Source organism: Nyctereutes procyonoides, unplaced genomic scaffold (genome assembly GCF_905146905.1).
Source record: "Nyctereutes procyonoides isolate TBG_1078 unplaced genomic scaffold, NYPRO_anot_genome, whole genome shotgun sequence".
Classification (NCBI taxonomy): Eukaryota; Metazoa; Chordata; class Mammalia; order Carnivora; family Canidae; genus Nyctereutes; species Nyctereutes procyonoides.
Window position 1 is genome coordinate 2,829,532 of NW_026575151.1, and position 19,990 is coordinate 2,849,521.

Sequence of the window (19,990 nt, forward strand, 5' to 3'; positions counted from 1 at the left end):
AGAACACATGACATTATTTTCACAATCTTGAAGTTGGGAAGACCTTTCTGCACAATCAAAACCAGAATCCATAAAGGACAAGACATTTAACTGCATAAAAATTTAAAACTTATGTGTAACTGAACATAATGAACAAGCCTAAAGACAGACGACAACAGCTTCCCCTCGTTCTAGCAGAATGTGAATTGCTGTAGCCTGGGTCACATGCCTTCCTCTGTGGGGGAGGAGAGTGCACCAAGTCTAACAACAGTACTACCAGGGCCACCTGGAACAGAGGAAGAGTTTCCTAAATGAACCAGAAAGGGAAGTAGGAAAGCATCCAGGCAGGACCTTCCAGAATTACAGGCACGAGTATCTGTTAATAAATGTTAGCTGAGTAAGTCTGAGTCTCTATCTTTCATTCTTAAATCTGTTTTTGAATATCTAACAGTATAAATAAAAATTGATCAGTGATATCAAATGAGTTACTCTTAAAAACTGCTTCAGAATATTAATATGCTCCCCTCAACCAATCCTGATCATTCAGTATATGCAAGAAGGAAGTTAACTATATGTGCACACTTGGAGGGAGAGATCTGAAAGTAGTAAGATGTAACTGACAGGAAAGCCCGGGTGGCTCAGCGGTTTAGCACCACCTTCAGCCCAGGGCGTGATCCTGGAGACCCGGGATGGAGTCCCACGTCGGGCTCCCTGCATGGAGCCTGCTTCTCCCTCTGACTGGGTCTCTGCCTCTCTCTCTCTCTCTCTCTCTCTCTCTCTCTGTGTCTCTCATGAAAATAAATAAAATATTTACATAAACAGATAAATAAACTGTAACTGACAGAATTCCATCCTTCAGAGTTCTCATGATAGGGCAGATTTCACGAACAGGTGCTCCTTTCTCCAAAACAGTGTAATACAGACCAATATCCTGCACACAGAATTGGGATCCTGATCTACCATAACACCTATATGTTAAAGAAATGAGGTATGAGGTTCCGAAAACACTAGATCTAAAGAAAATATGTAGGGGATCCCTGGGTGGCGCAGCGGTTTGGCGCCTGCCTTTGGCTCAGGGCGCGATCCTGGAGACCCGGGATCGAATCCCATATCGGGTTCCCGGTGCATGGAGCCTGCTTCTCCCTCTGCCTATGTCTCTGCCTCTCTCTCTCTCTCTCTCTGTCACTATCATAAATAAATAAAAATTAAAAAAAAATAAAGAAAATATGTAGCCGGTCTAACAGGTTTGTGTAGAGAAAACTAGATTTTCACATACCTTCCTGTATCATAAAAATGAAAAAGGATCAAGCTTATTCTTTGAAAAATACATCATAAACTCAAGTATCATTGCATCTTTGAATCCTGGATTTCACCATTACCTGCTGCTACTGCTGCTCTTGACTCTTTCAGTAAACGCCATTGCTGCCAGTCAGTGGAAAATAACGAGTCTGTTCATCTGAAAAAGAAAGAGCAACCTGTGAATATTAGCCCATAAGTAAACTCATAGGTACACATGACTGGCAAAAAATTCTTAGGAAACAGAATTCAATGTTTTCATTTGAATTAGAGACAGTGATTCTTCATTGACTCTCAAACTGCATGAAGAAACTGGTTATCATATATCAAAGGCCAAATGTACTTTTGAGGCTCTACTCAAAGCCATTTCAGCAAGAAGCAATGCATACAAGTTTATTATGAGAAGGAAGAAAGGAAATAACATTTCCCTAGTGTCTATTCTCGCCAAGCATTGTGTCGAGCCCTTTTCAGATGGCATTTCAAGTAAACATTAAAATAAACTTGCAAGGTAGATGCTAATACCCCACATACTAATAACTCATTTTATAATTAGGAAAACTGAAACTTGGTTTTAAGTAATTTGCCTGAGGTAACAGGTTGTATCAGCACTCCGTCTAGAATCAAAAGGAAGAAAGGTAAGAGTACGCACAAAAAAGGAAATCAGCCAGTTGATCTTTACATAAGAATACTTAATAAAAAAGTAGGCCAAGTAAGAGCCAATTGTAAGAATTTACGTACACTCCTAAAAGGCGCTTAATCCCCAAAGCCATTTTTTGAGCTCTCAAGAGTACTGGTCAAAAAAAAAAGAAAGAAAGAAAAAAGAAAAAGTTATACAACCTGGGCAGACGGCCTTGGTACTGCCCTGCGTATCTCTAGAAACAACCTCTCTCTATGGTTAACACTATCAACAGCTGTTTCCTTTTCCCTTTCTTGTATGTAAGTGTGAACTCACTGCACTTATCCTAACTTGCTTTAAATAGTTTCAATTTTTCCAAACATCCTTAAGGCAAAGGATTTATTACAAATGATCTTAGTACAGATTTAACAAACTGTGATACAAATGAAAACACACTATATTTGTAACAGTTTTAGCTTGCCTCTTATGTTTAAGAGGCTAACTGTACACTTCCGGCTAAGGCTGAAACTCTGAATATAGTCCAGCTCTACTGTGACACCTGATAAGGTCTTTTATCTCCTCCTCCTCCATGAAATTAAAATTGCTGACCACAATGTTTCCATACCAGTAGATAGCACTGTCTCTCTATCTCCCTCCCCCAAAAAAGAATGCAACATGGATGCTACAAATATTTAGTTAAACTCACACTGGTAGTGCTCTCAGTTTTTCAGGATCAAATATGCTTTGGAGTCCCACACTCCTCCAACCAGTATAGTAAGCCAGGCCTACAGGAGCCTAATTAGGCAGGTTTCCTAAATTCTCCAACTCAAACCCCAATCATTCCCGTCCCACCCCACAACCACTGCCGCTTACTCTCTCTCACTTTCCCTCTATCCAACACAATTTTATTTCCCTTTCCCCTCTTTCTCCATCTTCTTTGCCCCCGTTCTTTTCCCAGCAATACTGTCCCTTCTCCCCTTTTGCTGCTCTCTTTTCTCTCACTAGGGCTGGCACACAGTGGGTGGTCAATAAAATAGTGTGTCATCTCAGCATTATTCTTCATAACACTGTAAAGGCTTCTGAAGAGTCAGTGATGGCAGTCTCCCACATAATCATCCCAATCAAGATGTCCACTTGCTTTGCAACCCAACAGTACCCACCCTAGGTCTTGGAGAGCAAGAGGGCAGTGAGGGAGGAGGTAGGTTGGGTTGCAGAGGAACACCAACCTTGAAAACGGTCCTGAGGGCAGCCCAGGTGGCTCAGTGGTTTAAGCGACGCCTTCAGCCCAGGGCCTGATCCTGGAGACCCAGGATCGAGTCCCACGTCGGGCTCCCTGCATGGAGCCTGCTTCTCCCTCTGCCGGTGTCTCTGCCTCTCTCTCTCTCTCTCTCTCTCTCTCATGAATAAATAAATAAAAATCTTAAAAAAAAAAAAAAGAAAGAAAATGGTCCTGAAAAAAATAAAAATAAAAAAATAAAAAATAAAAGAAAATGGTCCTGAGTTCCCCTATTTGTTCATTTAGTCACTAAGCCAGCGAATATTTCCTGAACATCTACAGAGAATAAAAGTGAAGAAAACAGACTTGACGTCAGCAAGCTTGCAAACTATAGTTTAGCAAAGAAGAAACATAAGAAAAATACATAGATATTAGATATTAAAAGGTGCTATGGAGAAAAACAAAGCAAAAGTGTAGAGTGCCAGCAAGGAACCAAGGTAAGGGGTTGCAATTTTATATAAGGTAGTCAGAGAATGTAACATTTGAGCAAAAATCTAAAGGAAATAAGAAGCCATGCGCAACCTCAGTGAAAGATAGTCCTTAAAAAAAAAAAAAAGGAAAGAAAGATGGTCCTAGAATTCTAGGTGATAATTATGTGCCAACGCAAATTCATCATTTTAAACTACTATACCACTGTGCTGGGAGATGTTGATTATGGGGAGGCTGTGCATGGGGGGCGCGTGGTAGTGGTGGGGTGGCAGGGAGGTCTATAGGAAATCTCTATAGCTTCTGTCCAATTTTGCTGGGAACCTAAAACAACTCTTTAGTCTATTTTGGGGGCACCTGGGCAACTCAGTTGATTAAGTGTCCAACTTTTTATTTCAGCTCAGGTCATGATCTCAGAGTCCTGGGATAGAGCCCTGCATCAAGCTCAACGCTCAGTGGGGAGTCAACTTGAGGATTCTCTCTCCCATTGTCCCTCCTGCTTACACAAGCTTCTGCTTACAGTGCATGCATGCATGTGTGAGCTCTCTCTCTCCCTCTCTCTGAAAGAAATAAATCTTTAAAACTCTTTTTTCTTTTTTAAGATTTTATTTATTCATGAGAGACACAAAGGGAGAGAGGCAGAGACAAAGGCAGAGGGAGAAGCAGGCTCCCTGCAAAGAGCCCAATGTGGGACTCAATCCTGGACCTCGGGATCACACCCTGAGCTCAACCGCTGAGCCCAGGCATCCCAAAAGTCTGTTTTTTAAAAAAACTGTTGTAGAAATTGACAAGTCCAACACTGAACATAGGCCAAAACTGTGGGCCTCACCACTGGCTTCTTGGATGAGTAGATACAGTAGAAAGTGAAAGAGACATATTCTCTGAGGGATGCAACCCCAGGGCACAGTCAGGAACTGTCTGTTCAACTCAAATTCTTTATTCTTTAATTTGCCAGGAGACATGAGTCTTTCCACAGAGGCAGGTGCAAGGAGGCTGCATCGCCAGATTATTGACTGTTATCTCAATTATGTCTCACTGAAAAAAAACAAATTCAGCCCACGAAATACTGTTAGGTTGGAATGGAGGCCTACTGTAGTCAGGAAGTTATTAACCTAAACCACTGCTAAGAAAGGAAATCAGTATACGCTTCAGTTAATGTCTCTTTCAAAGAATCTTTCTTAAAAATACAGTCATGGGACACCTGGGTGGCTCGCTCAGTGGCTGAGTGTGCCTTTGGGTCAGGGCCCCACATCAGGATCAAGTCCCACATCGGGCTCCCTGCATGGAGTCTGCTTCTCCCTCTGCCTGTGCCTCTGGCTCTCTCTCTCTCTTTCTCTCTCTCTCTCTGTGTCTATCATGAATAAATAAATAAAATCTTTTTAAAAATTTTTTTAATTCATTTTTTAAGGGGTTCCAAACCTAGCACATTCTAGGGAACCTTGTCTCAGAAGTCCTTATGACAAGCTAGTTAAAAGGCCTGCTCTGGAACCTACTAGCTATATGATCTCAAAAAAATTACTCTTTTTCTTTCCTAAGGTCTCAGCTTTCTCTTCAGTTATACGGGGCTTCATGGGATTGACACAGGGCTAAGTAAAATGTTTGTAATATTTTTAGCACAATGCCTGGCCCATGTTAAGCACTCAGTGAAATGTTAGTAGTTGTTGTTCTAGTTATTTTTCTGCCAATCAAAGCACAGGCTTGGAAGAATCCATATATTGCTTTTCAACAACAACAGGGCTAAGCAGGTCTCAAAGTCCCATGACCATGACCCAGTTCCCAAAAGAGAATATGAGGGAAAAAAACTCCATCCAGATTCAAAGGGTGTGTGGACTGGTCAGTAGTCCCTGTCAAGTTTACTTCCCTTCCTCTTCCCCACACATTCCTCCAGGAGTAACAGGCAATGTGTCAGGGGTGACTCATGGATCATACACTGTTTTTGTCGGCATTCTCCCGAACTCTGCCCCAAGCAGATCATAATCTCCCAAGGCCCCAAACTGATCTGATCACTCACAGTTCCTTTAGCTCTCCAGTGAATACGGTACCCACAGCTTAGAAATCCAAAACGGAACACGATTTCCCCAACTGTTTCTTCATTTCAAAATCTTTGTTCAAGGGGCGGCTCTGGTGCTACCCCAAACTCAAGTATACATTTCATATCTTGTTGGCTCCCTCTCATCATTTGGACCTCTGTTCAATGATCATTCTCAAAGAGGCCTTCCCTGGTTACAGCAGCTAATGTACAACAGTTGGGCCTTCAGCCACATCCTCCAACCAATGCACTCTCAATTCCATTATACTCTATATGGCTTAGGAATGTGTCTAGCTGCAGTAACTGCTTTTTTTTTTTTAAAAGATTTTATTTATTTATTTATGAGAGACACAGAGAGAGAGAGGCAGAGACACAGGCAGAGGGAGAAGCAGGCTCCATGCAGGGAGCCCAATGTGGGACTTGATCCTGGAACTCTAGGATCACACCCTGGGCCGAAGGCAGGCGCTAAGCCACCGAGCCACCCGGGGCCCCACAACTGCTTAATTAATAGAAGTTTATACTTTCATAGCAAGTTCAGAAGAAGATGGTATAGTTTAAGCTGTTCAATGAGGCCATCAAGAACTCTGGCTCTGCTCTGCTGTATTTGAAAGAGGGATATGAGAAAACACGAGTGAGGAGGAGAGGGAGAGGGAGAAGCAGGCTCCTCACTGCTTTTTTTTTTTTTTAAAAAAAAGGAAAATTCCTTTATTGTGAATGTCCAAGTTCTTAGGATTCATCTTGAAAGATACTAGAAGATGAGAAAGACCACACACATACACCAGACTATGTTTAGTCATTAAACTAGCAAATTGCTAGTTTGTTCTAGGATGCTTTGCATCAGACATCACAGTACATGAGGAAAATCTGCATTTTATGAAGAGCTACCAGGTAGTTCAAATCCACTTTATCATGAAGTGCAGCCACAGGCCAACCAGATACCTAGATAATATAGTCAGTGCAAAATTCAAATGGGTAAGTCCGGGCTTTGATGAGGCTGGCTACACTGCAAAATAGAAATAGCCTGATACAGGGCTCGATCCCAGACCCTGGGATCATGACCTGAGCTGGCAGATGGTTAACCAACTGAGCCACCCAGGTGCCCCTTTCGCATATTGTCTTTATGCCTGTCATCTCGTGGTACAAAAAGGTTACTGCTGTTACCAGCTATCTTACCTACATTTAAGGCAGAAAGATGCCAGCCACATCTTTCTCCTTTTGTCAGGAAAGGAAAATCCTTCCCTAAGACTTTGTCTATCAAAAATCACAGCTAGGTCCCATGGTCTCCTAAAGTTACTACAGGGGAGGCAGGTAAATTAGGATACAAGTTATTAGCACTGGCTAAGAACAAGCATGATCTATCACCTAGGCTAGGTACAATGTAGTCCCACACGCAATTAAGGTTCTTTTAACAACAACAAAAAAAAATGGGAATGGGCATTGGGTAGGAAAATAACAGTGCTGACCAAACTTATTTTTCATAGCACTTACCATCTGAAATTACTTCATGTAAAATAAATTTTAACTGCTCATATTGTCTCGACAGAATGAAAGCTCCTAGTCTAGCTCCACATGTATATACACCCAGAGCCTATATTTTAAAATAATAGTCAAGTTTCTCACAGGTATTATATTTATATACAGACACTGGGATATAGTGAGTTTAGTCCAGGTTATTCTGTAGTGGCAAATTAACCTCAAAATCTCAGTGTCCTGTCAGAACAAAGGTTTATTTCATACTCTTTAATGTCCACTGTATATTGGTGTGTTAGGGTAGGAAAGAAGGCAACGAGCTTTTCTCCACATTGAGAAACCCAAACTGTTGGAATCTCCACTATCTCAAAATGTAGCTTCAGGGTCTGCCATAGTAAAAGAGAGCTGGAGGGCCTCACAAGAGCCACTTAAATGCTTTAGCTCAGAAATGCATGTTACTCCCACAGAGAGCCCACTGTACAGAATTAATCACATGATTTTTTGTTGTTACTGTTGTTTTAAGTTTACAGGGGGCTCCTGGGTGGCTTGGTTGGCTAGGGTCTGCCTTTGGCTCAGGTCATGATCTTGAGGTCCTGGGATCAAGACCCACATCAAGCTCCCTGCTCAGCAAGGAGTCTGCTTCTCTTTTCCCTCTGCTCCTCCCCCCACTTCATGCTACCTCTCTCTCAAATAAATAATCTTTAAAAATTTTTTTAAATAAAAATTTATTTTATTTATCTATTTATTTATTTATTTATTTATTTATTTATTTATTTTTTAAGTAATCTCTACACCTAACATGGGGCACAAACTCATGACCCTGAAATCAAGAGTTGCATACTCTTCAAGAGTCAGGTGCTCCTTGGACTGAGCTGGCCAGGGACCCCCGGAATTAGTCACATGTTCTATATAATCATAATGAGGCAGAGAAACATGAAAGAATACGTGAATATTGGTAGTAAAAGTTTCATTCCCCATGGGCTGGTAAAATAATGCATTATCCCATTTTAAAATTTAGACTCATTAAAGAAGTTCCTTGGAACAAACTCAAAGTTAGGGATACTCAATAAAGCAGTTATTTCATCTTATAAGGTAATACCATTAAAACACACACACATTTTCCTTCAGGAGTAATGACAAGAACTATTTATGTAGCATATATTATGTTCTGCTCCAAGTACCTGACAAGTTTTAGTATCTTTAATCTGCTCAATTACCCAGTAAGGAAGATCTTATTAAGAATGAGGAGGGTCCCAGGGCAGGCCGGGGGGCTCAGCGGTTTAGCACCACCTTCAGTCCAGGGCCTGATCCTGGAAACCCGGGATCGAGTCCCACGTCGGGCTCCCTGCATGGAGCCTGCTTCTCCCTCTGCCTGTATCTCCTGTGTCTCTGCCTCTCTCTCTCTCTCTGAATCTCATGAATAAATAAATAATAAAATCTTTTTTAAAAAAAATGAGGATCTCTGGGTGGCTGGCTCAGCAGTTTAGCACCTGCATTCGGCCCAGGGTGTGATCCTGGAGTCCTGGGATCAAGTCCCACATCAGGTTCCCTGTATGGATCCTGCCTCTCTCTCTCTCTGTGTCTCTCATGAATGAATAAAATAAAAAAAAAAGTCTTTTTTTTTCTTTTTAAAGATTTATTCATGAGAAACACAGAGAGGGAGAGGGAGAGACACAGGAGACACAGGCAGAGGGAGAAGCAGGCTCGATGCAATGCAGGGAGCCCAACATGGGACTCCATCCTGGGTCTCCATGATCATGCCCTGGGCTGAAGGCGTCGCTAAACTGCTGAGCCACCCAGGCTGCCCAAGAATAAGTCTTATTAACCCCATGTTGTAAGGGAATGGAAAAGCGTTAGAAGCCAGTTCTCCACCGGTCCATGGCATTTCTGCGTATTGTACAAGCAGAGGCACCAACTGTATTTGTTCTAGACAGTCTTCAAAGATGTTCGTATAGAGAACAGCCTTGGAAAATAGAGATTGTGTCTCCTACAGCACAGGGCAACATGTTTACAGTGCAGTATAAACAAAATAATGTCTCCCTCTCTGGAGCAAAGGGCAGGCATACTTACCGCCCATTATAAAAGATTAGGATTCCGTAAGCCCAGGATTCCTTTCCTGTAATGCAACTCATTTTTTTTCTCAGATGTCATGACTCTCTCCACATCTCACTTTGGAAACTGGGGCTTAAGGAACCAGTGTAAGAAAATGTTGATACTCTGGCAATAGCTATTATTATGAGTAATAAAGTCATTCCCAAGAGCTCATGAAACTGTGGCAGGTTAACTTGTTAGCTTGAAAGTAGGGTAAATCTCAGAGCCTTCAGTTTTTGACAAAAAGTTAAGTAATTTGCTAAGGTGTGATAGCTAGTAGGCGACAAATGCAAGATTTAAGCCCAAGCTGTCTGGCTCAATAACCATGCTTTAAAATTTTTAAATTCTCTGCTAAATGGCAGTAGTTCTCATAGTGTAGTTCCAGAACTAGCACCATCAACATCACCTGTGAACATGTTATAATTGCAAATTATTGGGCATTACCCCAGACCTACTGAATCAAAAATCTGGGTGGGTGGGCAGGGTAGACGTGTTTTAACAAGTCTTCCATAAGATTCTGACAATAAGTTTGAAAACCACTGCTATACTGCATATATTCACTGAATCTATAAGACTGAAGAAAATGATATGGGTATATTCTGATTCACATAGGAATGTGACTGACCTTTCATAACTTGAACAGATTTCAAACACTAAGGGAGATGGTTCATAAGCCCTTATATATAATTTTTTTAGAAGGTAAGGATCTTTATATGGTACAAATAAACATCACATGTCCTTTTTGTAGGCCTGCATAATATTTTCCTTTGGAGTCACAAATAATATATCCAGAATGCTAAATGAAAATACCTGCTTTTTTATTCCCATAATGATCAGAAAGAATTACTTAGCCAAGGAGAAACACTATTTATATTTTAGAGTCAAGCTGTAATTCTTGAAAAACAGGAAACCACATATCAACAAAGCCAACTCAGTGTACCATAGTGGAAAGGGCACCAGGCTTTGAGTCACAAAGTCACTTAACTTCTTCAACTCAATTTCCTGATTTTAAAATGGAAAATGAACTCCAACTTTAGAGCTGCAATTAGGCTTAAATGATACATTATTTGAAAGCTGTTGCTTTCAAATGGCTTTTATGCTACATGAATATTAAGTCCACCTGCATGAGCTCTTTCTTTTTCTTGATCATGGCATTATCACAGTGTCTGCAAAGCTTAAAGTACTGCCTGGCTTACTTTATGCCAGTACTTATGAGGTATAAGGAATGAATATGAGGTATTATATCAGTGATGTAATTGACTCCTCTGGGCTCCACTTATCACAATAATTTCAGCCTTTTAATAAGAAAAAGTCACTCTAACAAGAAATCCTTAGTCATGTTTAAAATGGGCCAGCTAATTTAAGAAAATCAGCTGATTTTCTTCCTCTGGAGAACACTACTGAAGGAGTTCTATCCTAAGGCATAAGACAGAAACTCCTATTAGCAACCCCATAGCCTTAGAACCTCAGAGATTCAAGTCTACAATAATCTGTTGTACATACATCAATAGTCAGGAATAAAGGATGCGTACCTACAAAGAACTACATATTTCACATTTACTTCTGCACTGTGGTAGACTTTTAATAAATGGATTACAGGGTTTATGCAGTCTCTTTTAATGAAATCTGAGATTCAAGTCAGCAAATATTAAATAAACCACTACTGTGCATAAAAAAGAGAAAGACGGCTAGAAAATTTCAGCCAATTAAGTATTGTCTGGGAACAGAATTTATAATGAGGAAAATATAATTTACAAAACTTTGTATATTTATGTGAATGCAGTTCCTTATTTTACTCTCTCCAACATACTTTCTCAGTGTCCTGAAAAATTAGTTAATAATCTAAAGTTCTTGAAATCGGGAACTTCAGAAGCTTTCAGCTTCAACAGACATATCTAAGTTGGCAAATAAATTCAAGTTGAAGGTCAGCTTTCAGTGCAAGGCTTTAATAGTAAGGACACTATCCCAACTATGTTTCATACTTTCAGAGACACCTGCAAGGTATATTGTTCCCTGCATCTTATAACAATTGAAATATTTATCATAAATTGACCCTACCTTTTAAAATGTGAATGCATAAGTCCACCTTAAAATTTGTAACAGCCAATTAACTTCATAAATGACTATGGAAATTTGTTTGATGAAAACACAAATTACAGTTGAGTATGAAACTCCTTTAACTTGCTTCTTAAAAATATTGAGGGGTGCCTGGGTGATGCAGTTGATTAAGTGAGCACTGCACCCAGCTCCAGACTGAGCACATAATCCACTTGAGATTCTCTCTCCCTCTTCCTCTGCCCCTCCCGCTTGTGCGCACACACACTCTCTAAAATAATTTTTTTTAAAATTGGAAAGAAAGGAAAGCGATATTGAAAACAAGTTTGCCTTTTCTAAACTTAATTTTTTTACCCATCTAGTAACTCAAGGCACTATAACTCCAACTGAACAATCACATAGCTACAGTGAATTATGGACATTCAAACATGCAACTCATTATGTATCTTAATTGAAGAGTACTCTTCCAAATTTAATCCAACAGTACCTGGGTGGCTCAGCTGGTTGGGCATCTGCCTTCTGCTCGGGTTATGATCCAGCCCAGTGTTGGGCTCCCTGCTCAGTGGGGAATCTGCTTCCTTTCTCTCTCCCCTCTTGCAAAAATAAATAATTTTTTTAAAATGAAAACCAAATTTAACCCAAAATCCAACTGAGAATCTTAGTTAATAAAGCAGTAACTGTTAGCTCAATGCACTCCTTCAAAATTCAGTCAAACCAGATAGGAAATAGGAGAGACAGAGACAGCCAGTTTTGATGTAGTCTTAACTACCTCAAAGTAGTTAGTTTTATAACCCCACAGTGAAACAGTGACTTCTGGTGGCAAAAAATGCATGCATACTCCGCATTTTGCAAGAGAAAGCAATGTTTAAAATCACTGGGCTTTTCTGACCATAAGTTCACAGTCTCTGGATGATTTTTATATTCTAATTTAACACACTGTGATTCTTCAAAATTGTATTTTTACAAAGTTGAAGAATTAAGCAAATCACAAATGTCAAAGCCACTACAACGAATGAATAAAACATGTTAACTCTGATAAAAAACAGTTCATTTTCTTTCCGCAGGTGGAAAGCATAAAGTTCACACTAACAAGTCCTACACCCCCAATCTCATCATCCCTGTATGTTATATTTAGAAAAATTTAAGAAAAAGAGGAGGAGCCCCCAAAATTTAAACTCCTTTTCTTTAAGTAGGCTCCAGAGCCAGCAGGGAGCCCAACGAGGGGCTTGATCTCAGAACCCTGAGATAGAGACCTGAAGTGACATCAAGAGTTGGACACCACTGACTAAGCCACTAAGTGCACCTAAACTCATTTTTTTCAAAGCCTTGTGTCCTACCCTTCAATACCTCTTTGTCTTAAAGATCTCGAGTCCCTTCTGTGGTTCCCTCTCTCTTTATTTAGCTAAACTCAAATTGGTTTCTCTAGTTTTACACAACTAGTATTACGAGTTATTCTCTTGCTTTCTCTCCTAGTCTCCATTCTCTTGGGTCATTCTTTAATATTCGACATTCCTTTTCTGCATATTTATCTTCAAAAACAGTATTTTCTGACATTGGCAAGAAAGAGACAACACCTTTAAATTAAAGCACCGGAATCATCCAGAATTTTCAACTCTCCTGCGAATTTATTTCCAGATTATCCATTCAAGGAATACTTTCCACCAAAGATGAAAGGCAAGCTAAGGAAATACATTAGACAGAGGAAGTAAACACTGAAACAGGGCCATGCCTAGGTATTCTCAAGCCTCTGAGCAGAACTAGACTCACAGCCCAAAGGCCTTTTTCTTTTCCGTGCCTTCTATCTCCACCCGGAGTCTGACACACGTAGCTCCAGAAATATCCCACCTTTGCCTACCTTCTACGAACTCTGCATGTCTTTGCTCTGAAGTAATCTTTCACAAGCAAAATCCCCCACACTGCTCAGGCCTCTCCCTCGCCTGATGTTTCTGTGTCTTAATTTTTGAGCTTTTTTTCACTTTGCAACCGTCCCAGGGAACACACTAAGTCTTCGCCTTAATTATGGTTTCGCCTTTAAGGTCTTAAATCTGTCGGGTTCCTAGATGATATGTCACCCCCCACTCACAGCTCTCAGCGTGCACCCACTGGGTTAAAACTGCCCCATCCCACACTTCCCCCCTGCACACACCCACACCGCCCCCCCCCCCCGCCCCGCAACAGACTAGCTCCCGGAAGATGCGGACACCTCTCCACCTCCAAAGCCAAAGGTCTTCCAGGGACAATTTGCATGACAATAACGCGGAGTAAGTGAGCGTAGAAACTCCTGGAAGACCAACCTAGCGAGCAACTATCAAGACGCTCGAAGGTCCCGTGCAGATTCATTAATATGACTACCATTACGTTGAGGTAGCTACGACTCACACAACTCTCCAACTCCTTTTTATTTTAATTCGATGGCCCTGCGCTTGCAACGTCGGAGGGGTCGAAAGCAGCAGTCACAGGAGGATCAGATACCGGCGCAAAAAACTATCATGAGAAATTCACCAGTTCCACGTTCTGCAGAGGCCGTCCCCCGGCGCCCCAGGGGCAAGTCTCAGGAGGTGCCTCCAACTTTCCCTCCCTCCCTCGAGGCTGCGGACCACCGCCGCGAGCCTCCCTCTCAATCGCAATTAGACTGGGTTGGAACCACCAAATTAGCTCAGCTAGACGCAAGGGGGAGGGGTGACAAGGACGAGGACTGGAGGACGCGGGATGGAAGAGAGGAAAGCCCCTGGTTTACTCCCCGAGAAACTTCTGGGACACTTGTATTACGCAATCCCGACACCAGGTTCCAAAACCCAACATCCTTCCGCAAAACGCGGGGCGCACCAGCAGATGTCTGATTTGGGGGAGTGGGGAAAGAAAATGGGTCTGGTCTCTTCCTGTGGTTCCCACCGCTCCTCCCCCAGTTCTTCTAGGCTCTATCTGCCTGGGATTTGCAAACAAGGGCGATGCGAGCTCCGCGTCTCTTTCCCGGTTCCCCCCGAAGGTTCCCACCGGAAAAGTGGGAGCGCCAGCTGCTTGAGTCAGCGGTGCTGGGAAGCAGGCAGCAAGGCGGGGAGAGCTGGGCGTCCCAGAAGTCGGCGGCTGCGGCGTTCCCAGCGAGGCTGGCCCCCGCCCCCGCCCGGGGGCGCACGGGGCTCCGCTCACCTTCCTGCCCCTTGCTCCTCCAGTCTCGGGTCGTGCGCCCTCGCCACCTCCGCCTTCCCCGGACCTGTTGCGGTGGGGAAGGGGCGCGGGCGCGGAGAGCGCAGGCGAACGCGTGCTCCCCGGATCCCGAGGCGGCTCGCACCGGCCTGGGCTCGCCGCCCGCGGGGCACAAAACGCAGCTGCGCCCGCGACGCGCGCAGGCGGCGGCCGAGTGCGCAGGGGACGCGCGCCAGTCCGCTCGCTGGCTCGCAAGCTCCGCGCGCGGGCTGCGCCGGGACGCCCGGGAGGCGAGGCCACGCCCTCCCCTGGAGAGCCCGCCCCGCCCTGCAGCCCCGCCCCGCCGCCCCGCCGCCCCGCCGCCCCGCCGCCTCACCGCCCCGCAGCCCCGCCCCGCAGCCCCGCCCTGCAGCCCCGCCCCGCAGCCCAGCAGCCCCGCCCCGCAGCCCCAGCCCGCAGCCCGCAGCCCCGCAGCCCCGCCCCGCAGCCCCGCAGCCCCGCCCCGCAGCCCCGCCCTGCAGCCCCCCGCAGCCCCGCCCTGCAGCCCCCGCAGCCCCGCCCCGCAGCTCCGCCCTGCAGCCCCGCAGCCCCGCCCGCAGCCCCGCCCCGCAGCCCCGCAGCCCCGCCCTGCAGCCCTGCAGCCCACGCGAATCCGCCCAGCCCACGCCCTCTGGCTGGCACCACGCAAACAGCTAGGAACCTCGCCGCCCTCCTCGCGAAACCTGTGGGAGGATCGAGGGGGAGCGGCCGCCGCGGACGGATACTGCAGCGACCGCCCCGGCAGCGTGGGTGACCCTGCCCCCGGCTGACGGCTGACGTGGGGCGCAAGCACCCTGCCGTTTTACAGAGATTCAGCTCAGGGTCAAGCTCTAAGTGTCAAGGAGCCTTCTTTCTGCAATTTCCTATACAATTGAAACAGATTGTGTCCTTCAAAGGAGATAACGACTCACATCTGGAGAGTGTTTTCCAGTTTTTAAAGGGCTTTTCACTCACAGGTCCGACTCTTCACAACCTTATAAAACAGACACATCATTATTGCCGTTCCCCAAATAATGAAACCGACGAGCCAAAAATTAAGTGTTGTGCCCAGGGTCGCAAGCGACAAGGTGGCGTGGGAAACATCTCCTGAATCCAGCCTCTGGGTTCTTTGCATTGCACCAGCTCAACGCCAGAAAGTCCTCGTGGGGCTAGGGCGCTGGCAAGCAGAACCAAAGGAGAAGCGAAAGCTAAGGTCCAGTTAAGACGCTACCCGACTCCATCTATGAACCTAACACGGAAAGCATCAAAAGTCGTCGTTGGGCCTTCTCACCTTCCTCACTGAAACAGATGCCGAAAGATTACACTGAGTGGCTCAGCGGGTCTGTGGTATGGTAATGGTTTAAAGTAGGTTAAAGTATTGGGGTGAAGAAGATCGCCTTTCAAATGTTATATAAAGTTAAGTGTGAATTAATATAATGTATGAAAAGAACCCCCTCAGTGCCCTCTGTATTTCTCTTCCTCCCCCTCCTCCTCCTCCTTGTTGCTATTGCTTTGTCCCTCCTTACTCCTTCATTGTGTACATGAAGGTGTTGACTGAAAATCTAATCAATAGATATTTGCATTTCCAAATTAAACCTTTGGTTACTTAATTTCCCAGGGATTGTTTTCCAAAATCTAACTCTTCTTGCTACTCCCTGGGCGCCCGTGATGATATCGATGTGGTTTACCTTAACAGCTAAAATGATGAAAGTGTCCCTGATGAAATTTGGTATGCCTCTAGATGAAAGCTTTGGAGGTCATCTCTGAGCAGAAATCACCTCTGACAGGCGGATGTTTGTGTAGTTCTTAAAAGTTTTTAATGGACATTGGCATCTATTCTTTTTTTTTTTAATTTTTATTTATTTATGATAGTCACAGAGAGAGAGAGAGAGAGGCGCAGAGACATAGGCAGAGGGAGAAGCAGGCTCCTTGCACCGGGAGCCCGATGTGGGATTCGATCCCGGGTCTCCAGGATCGCGCCCTGGGCCAAAGGCAGGCGCCAAACCGCTGGCCACCCAGGGATCCCAGACATTGGCATCTATTCTAATCATAACAAATATTTTGACCTTTTTGTTATGGAACTTACATTTTATTGTAATATATTGCGCATAGCAATATGTTATAATCTAAAGGTCTTTACCACTCTATCTAAAACTTTTTCCTTTATCATGTTCCTTTTTATCACCCCATACTACTTCCTAATACCTTCAAACTATGGTTAGCTTAGTAAATAAGGTTGAAAGTGAAAGTTTGATAATTTTATTTTTCTGCTTTTGGAGCTGAAAGATGTAATTTTGCAAAGAATTTTTTGTAAAAGATAATGTAATTTTGCTTCAGAGAGTAGTCCATTCCATTTATGAGTATATTCCTAAGGCAATGTCCTAGGTGATAGGTCATATCAATAACAAAGGTTCCAGTGCCTAGCAGAAACAAACAAGTAAATAACCAATTCCAATGCATACTTCTATTGATTAATTTCTGGAAAGATGGTAGGTTATTTAAAAACACTTATCTCGGGCAGCCTGGGTGGCTCAGCGGTTTAGCGCCGCCTTCGGCCCAGGGCCTGTTCCTGGAGGCACGGCATCGAGTCCCACATCCAGCTCCCTGCGTGGAGCCTGCATCTCCCTCTGCCTGTGTCTCTGCCTCTCTCTCTCTCTCTCTCTCATGAATAAGTAAATAAAATCTTAAAAAAAAAAAAAAAGTTGCCTTTCTGAGGCACCTGACTGGCTCAGTCAGAAAAGCATGTGACTCTTTCTCTTGAGGTCCTGAGTTCAAGCCCTATATTGGTGTAGAGATTACTACAGGGAAGATGAGGGAGGGGGAGAGAGAGAGAGAGAGACAGAATTTTTTTTTTAATTTATTCATGAGAGCCCAAGGCATTCCCTGAGCCAAAAGCAGACAGACACTCAACTGCTGAGCCACCCAGACACCCTGAGAGAGAGAGAATCTTAGGCAAGCTCCACCCCAGCACAGAACCTGACACAGGGCCGGATCTCACAACCTTGAGATCATGACCTGAGCCGAAATCAAGAGTCAGATACTTAACCAACTGAGCCACTCAGGTGCCCCTAAGCAGGCTTAAAAAAAAAAAATAGTATTATACCATATCTAAATTTTTAAGAATTATGACATAAACAGGGCAGGCCAGATGGATGAGTGATTTAGTGCCGCTTTCAGCCCAGGGTGTGATCCTGGGGACCCGGAATCAGGTCCTGTATCAGGCTCCCTGCATGGAGCCTGCTTCTCCCTCTGCTTGTGTTTCTGCCTCTCTCTCTCTGTGTCTCTCATGAATAAATAAATAAAATCTAAAAAAAGAAAAGAATTATGACATAAACAAAAGTAATAGAGATGCAGATATTTAGACTTATTAGCTACACCTTCTTCTAGCTCCTTTTCTTTTCCTTTTTTTTTTTTTTTAGATTTTATTTATTCATGAGAGACACAGAGAGAAAGAGAGGCAGAGACACAGGCAGAGGGAGAAGAAGCAGGCTCCATGCAGGGAGCCCAACTTGGGACTCCATCCCGGGTCTCCAGGATCACACCCTGGGCTGAAGGCGGCGCCAAACCGCTGAGCCACCTGGGCTGCCCTAGCTTCTTCATTATAGTTTTTAAGTTACATTTTTAGTTCACTCAATGAAATTCTAGCACTTTCTTAATCTTGATAGCCTAGTCACATATATTTCCAATTGTTTCTACTAAGGTAAAGCATGTCTCTGACATCAGTCTTTTTTTTTTTTTTTCTAACAGAACCGGAAAGAAAAAAAAAAAACTTTTCCTTTTTTATTTTTTTTTAAAGATTTTATTTATTTATTCATGAGAGATACAGAAAGAGGGAGAAGCAGAGACACAGGTAGAGGGAGAAGCAGGCTCTATGCAGGGAGCCTGATGCGGGACTTGATCCTGGGACTCTAGGATCATGCCCTGGACCAAAGGCACCACTAAACCGCTGAGCCTCCCGGGAACCCCCCCCCCCCGCCCCCGTCGCCCTTTTCCTTTTTTATTTATTTTTATTTTTTTATTTTAATTTTTTTTCCTTTTCCTTTTTTAAAGGGTATTTTTAAAACAGCCTCTTCATGGAAGGACTCCTGGGATGCTACCTGACAATTTTCAGCCATGATTTTACTTAAAATTTAAAGACAAACAGGTGAACCACCTGGGACTCACAGAAATTCATAGGCTGTATTCTCAGAGCACCTGCATGGTACAAAGGAGCAGGAACATAATGTTAAGATGGGGACTGGTGGGAAATGTGCCTGTATCACAACAATGACGGCTGTTTGCTTGGCCAGCCTGAAATATTTCTAAACTCTGCAGTCAGCAAGACCAGCAGTTTAAATTATACTACTCCAAAATTACTGCATGTATATTTCAAAGGGATAATTTCTTTAATGTGTAAATAAATCCCAACCAGACTGAAAGCTGAGTATACACTTGTAAAAGAAAACAAGCAACCCGGAGTTGGGAGGTGTGTAGATGAGAAGGTGATGGTGAGGAGGGAGGTGGAAGATTTAGCATTAACCAGGTAAAGAAAAGTGGCGGAAGAGCCAGTTCCCAAAAAGAACACCAAGAGGGGTATGGTAGGACCTTGGGGCAAAGATCATGAGGGACAGTGATAAGATATAAGACAGGAAAAGTCAATAGGAAACTGTTGGTAAAGTGCCCTACACAACAACTAGAGTTTTCCTTTCATCCTAAGTGCAGTGGGTAGGATATTTAATCAAGCTGCATTTTAGACAGACTACTGTGGCTGACTTATGAAAATGAATAGGAGACCTTAAGGCTGCAGTCATAGTCCCCGGGGCCACGTAAGAAAGTATGCTTCGAGCTCAGCAGAGATTGTAGGCAGACACAGAAATTCTGAGCTTTACCCTGGGAGGCAGATATGCAAATATAAACCTGCTGTCTTTTCCTCTAAAAAGAACTAGGTGCAATATTAAAATAATTAAAATAACTATCTTTATCTTATCATGACTATTTAGCAAAATATCATGAAATATTTAAGTCCCAAGTAACCTGACATTACGTTTTTTCACAAGTACAACCTGAGTTTCATATTGTGAGTTTTTACTCATTGCTACTACATACTACTTCCCAATCCCAGTGGGGATTATGAATGTTTTTTAGTCATGTAGTAATATTGTTTTTTTTTTTAGTCATGTAGTAATATTGTTAAACGGATTTCATATTTATAATAGTAATTTGAAAAATCCCAATGAATCTGGAGCAAAAGAATGTGAGCACAATATCCAGATTTTTTTCTAAAAAAATGCAGGGATTTAACTGGATTTCTACAATTTATCAGACATTTCACACACAAAACTTTAATTCTCTTGAAAACGTGGATTTGTCTAGTCAATGTATAAAGAAGGAATAAGGGCAGCCCAGGTGGGCTCAGCAGTTTAGCGCCACCTTCAGCCCAGGGCGTGATCCTGTAGACCTTGGATCAAGTCCCACGTGGGGCTCCCTGCATGGAGCCTGCTTCTCCCTTTGCCTGTGTCTCTGCCTCTATCTGTGTGTCTCTCATGAATAAATAAATAAAATCTTAAAAAAAAAAAGGAATAAGCTCAGAGGGATCATTCATCTTGATCAT

At 43.3% G+C, this 19,990-nt stretch overlaps 1 protein-coding gene across 7 annotated transcripts in view; it reads right to left on the minus strand.

Annotated features, from left to right (window-relative positions):
- Positions 1 to 19,990, minus strand: part of AFF1 (ALF transcription elongation factor 1) — a 234,061-nt gene that overhangs the window by 183,390 nt on the left and 30,681 nt on the right. For 4 of the 7 annotated variants that reach the window (XM_055313044.1, XM_055313043.1, XM_055313041.1 and 1 more), the window contains one exon: positions 1,359 to 1,435. In XM_055313044.1, the coding sequence (XP_055169019.1) occupies positions 1,359 to 1,399 (41 nt within the window). In that variant the 5' untranslated portion in view covers positions 1,400 to 1,435. Of the gene's footprint in view, positions 1 to 1,358; positions 1,436 to 3,117; positions 3,259 to 14,385; positions 14,637 to 19,990 lie in introns of those variants that run through there. The other 3 variants (XM_055313045.1, XM_055313046.1, XM_055313049.1) reach the window with 3 other exon arrangements.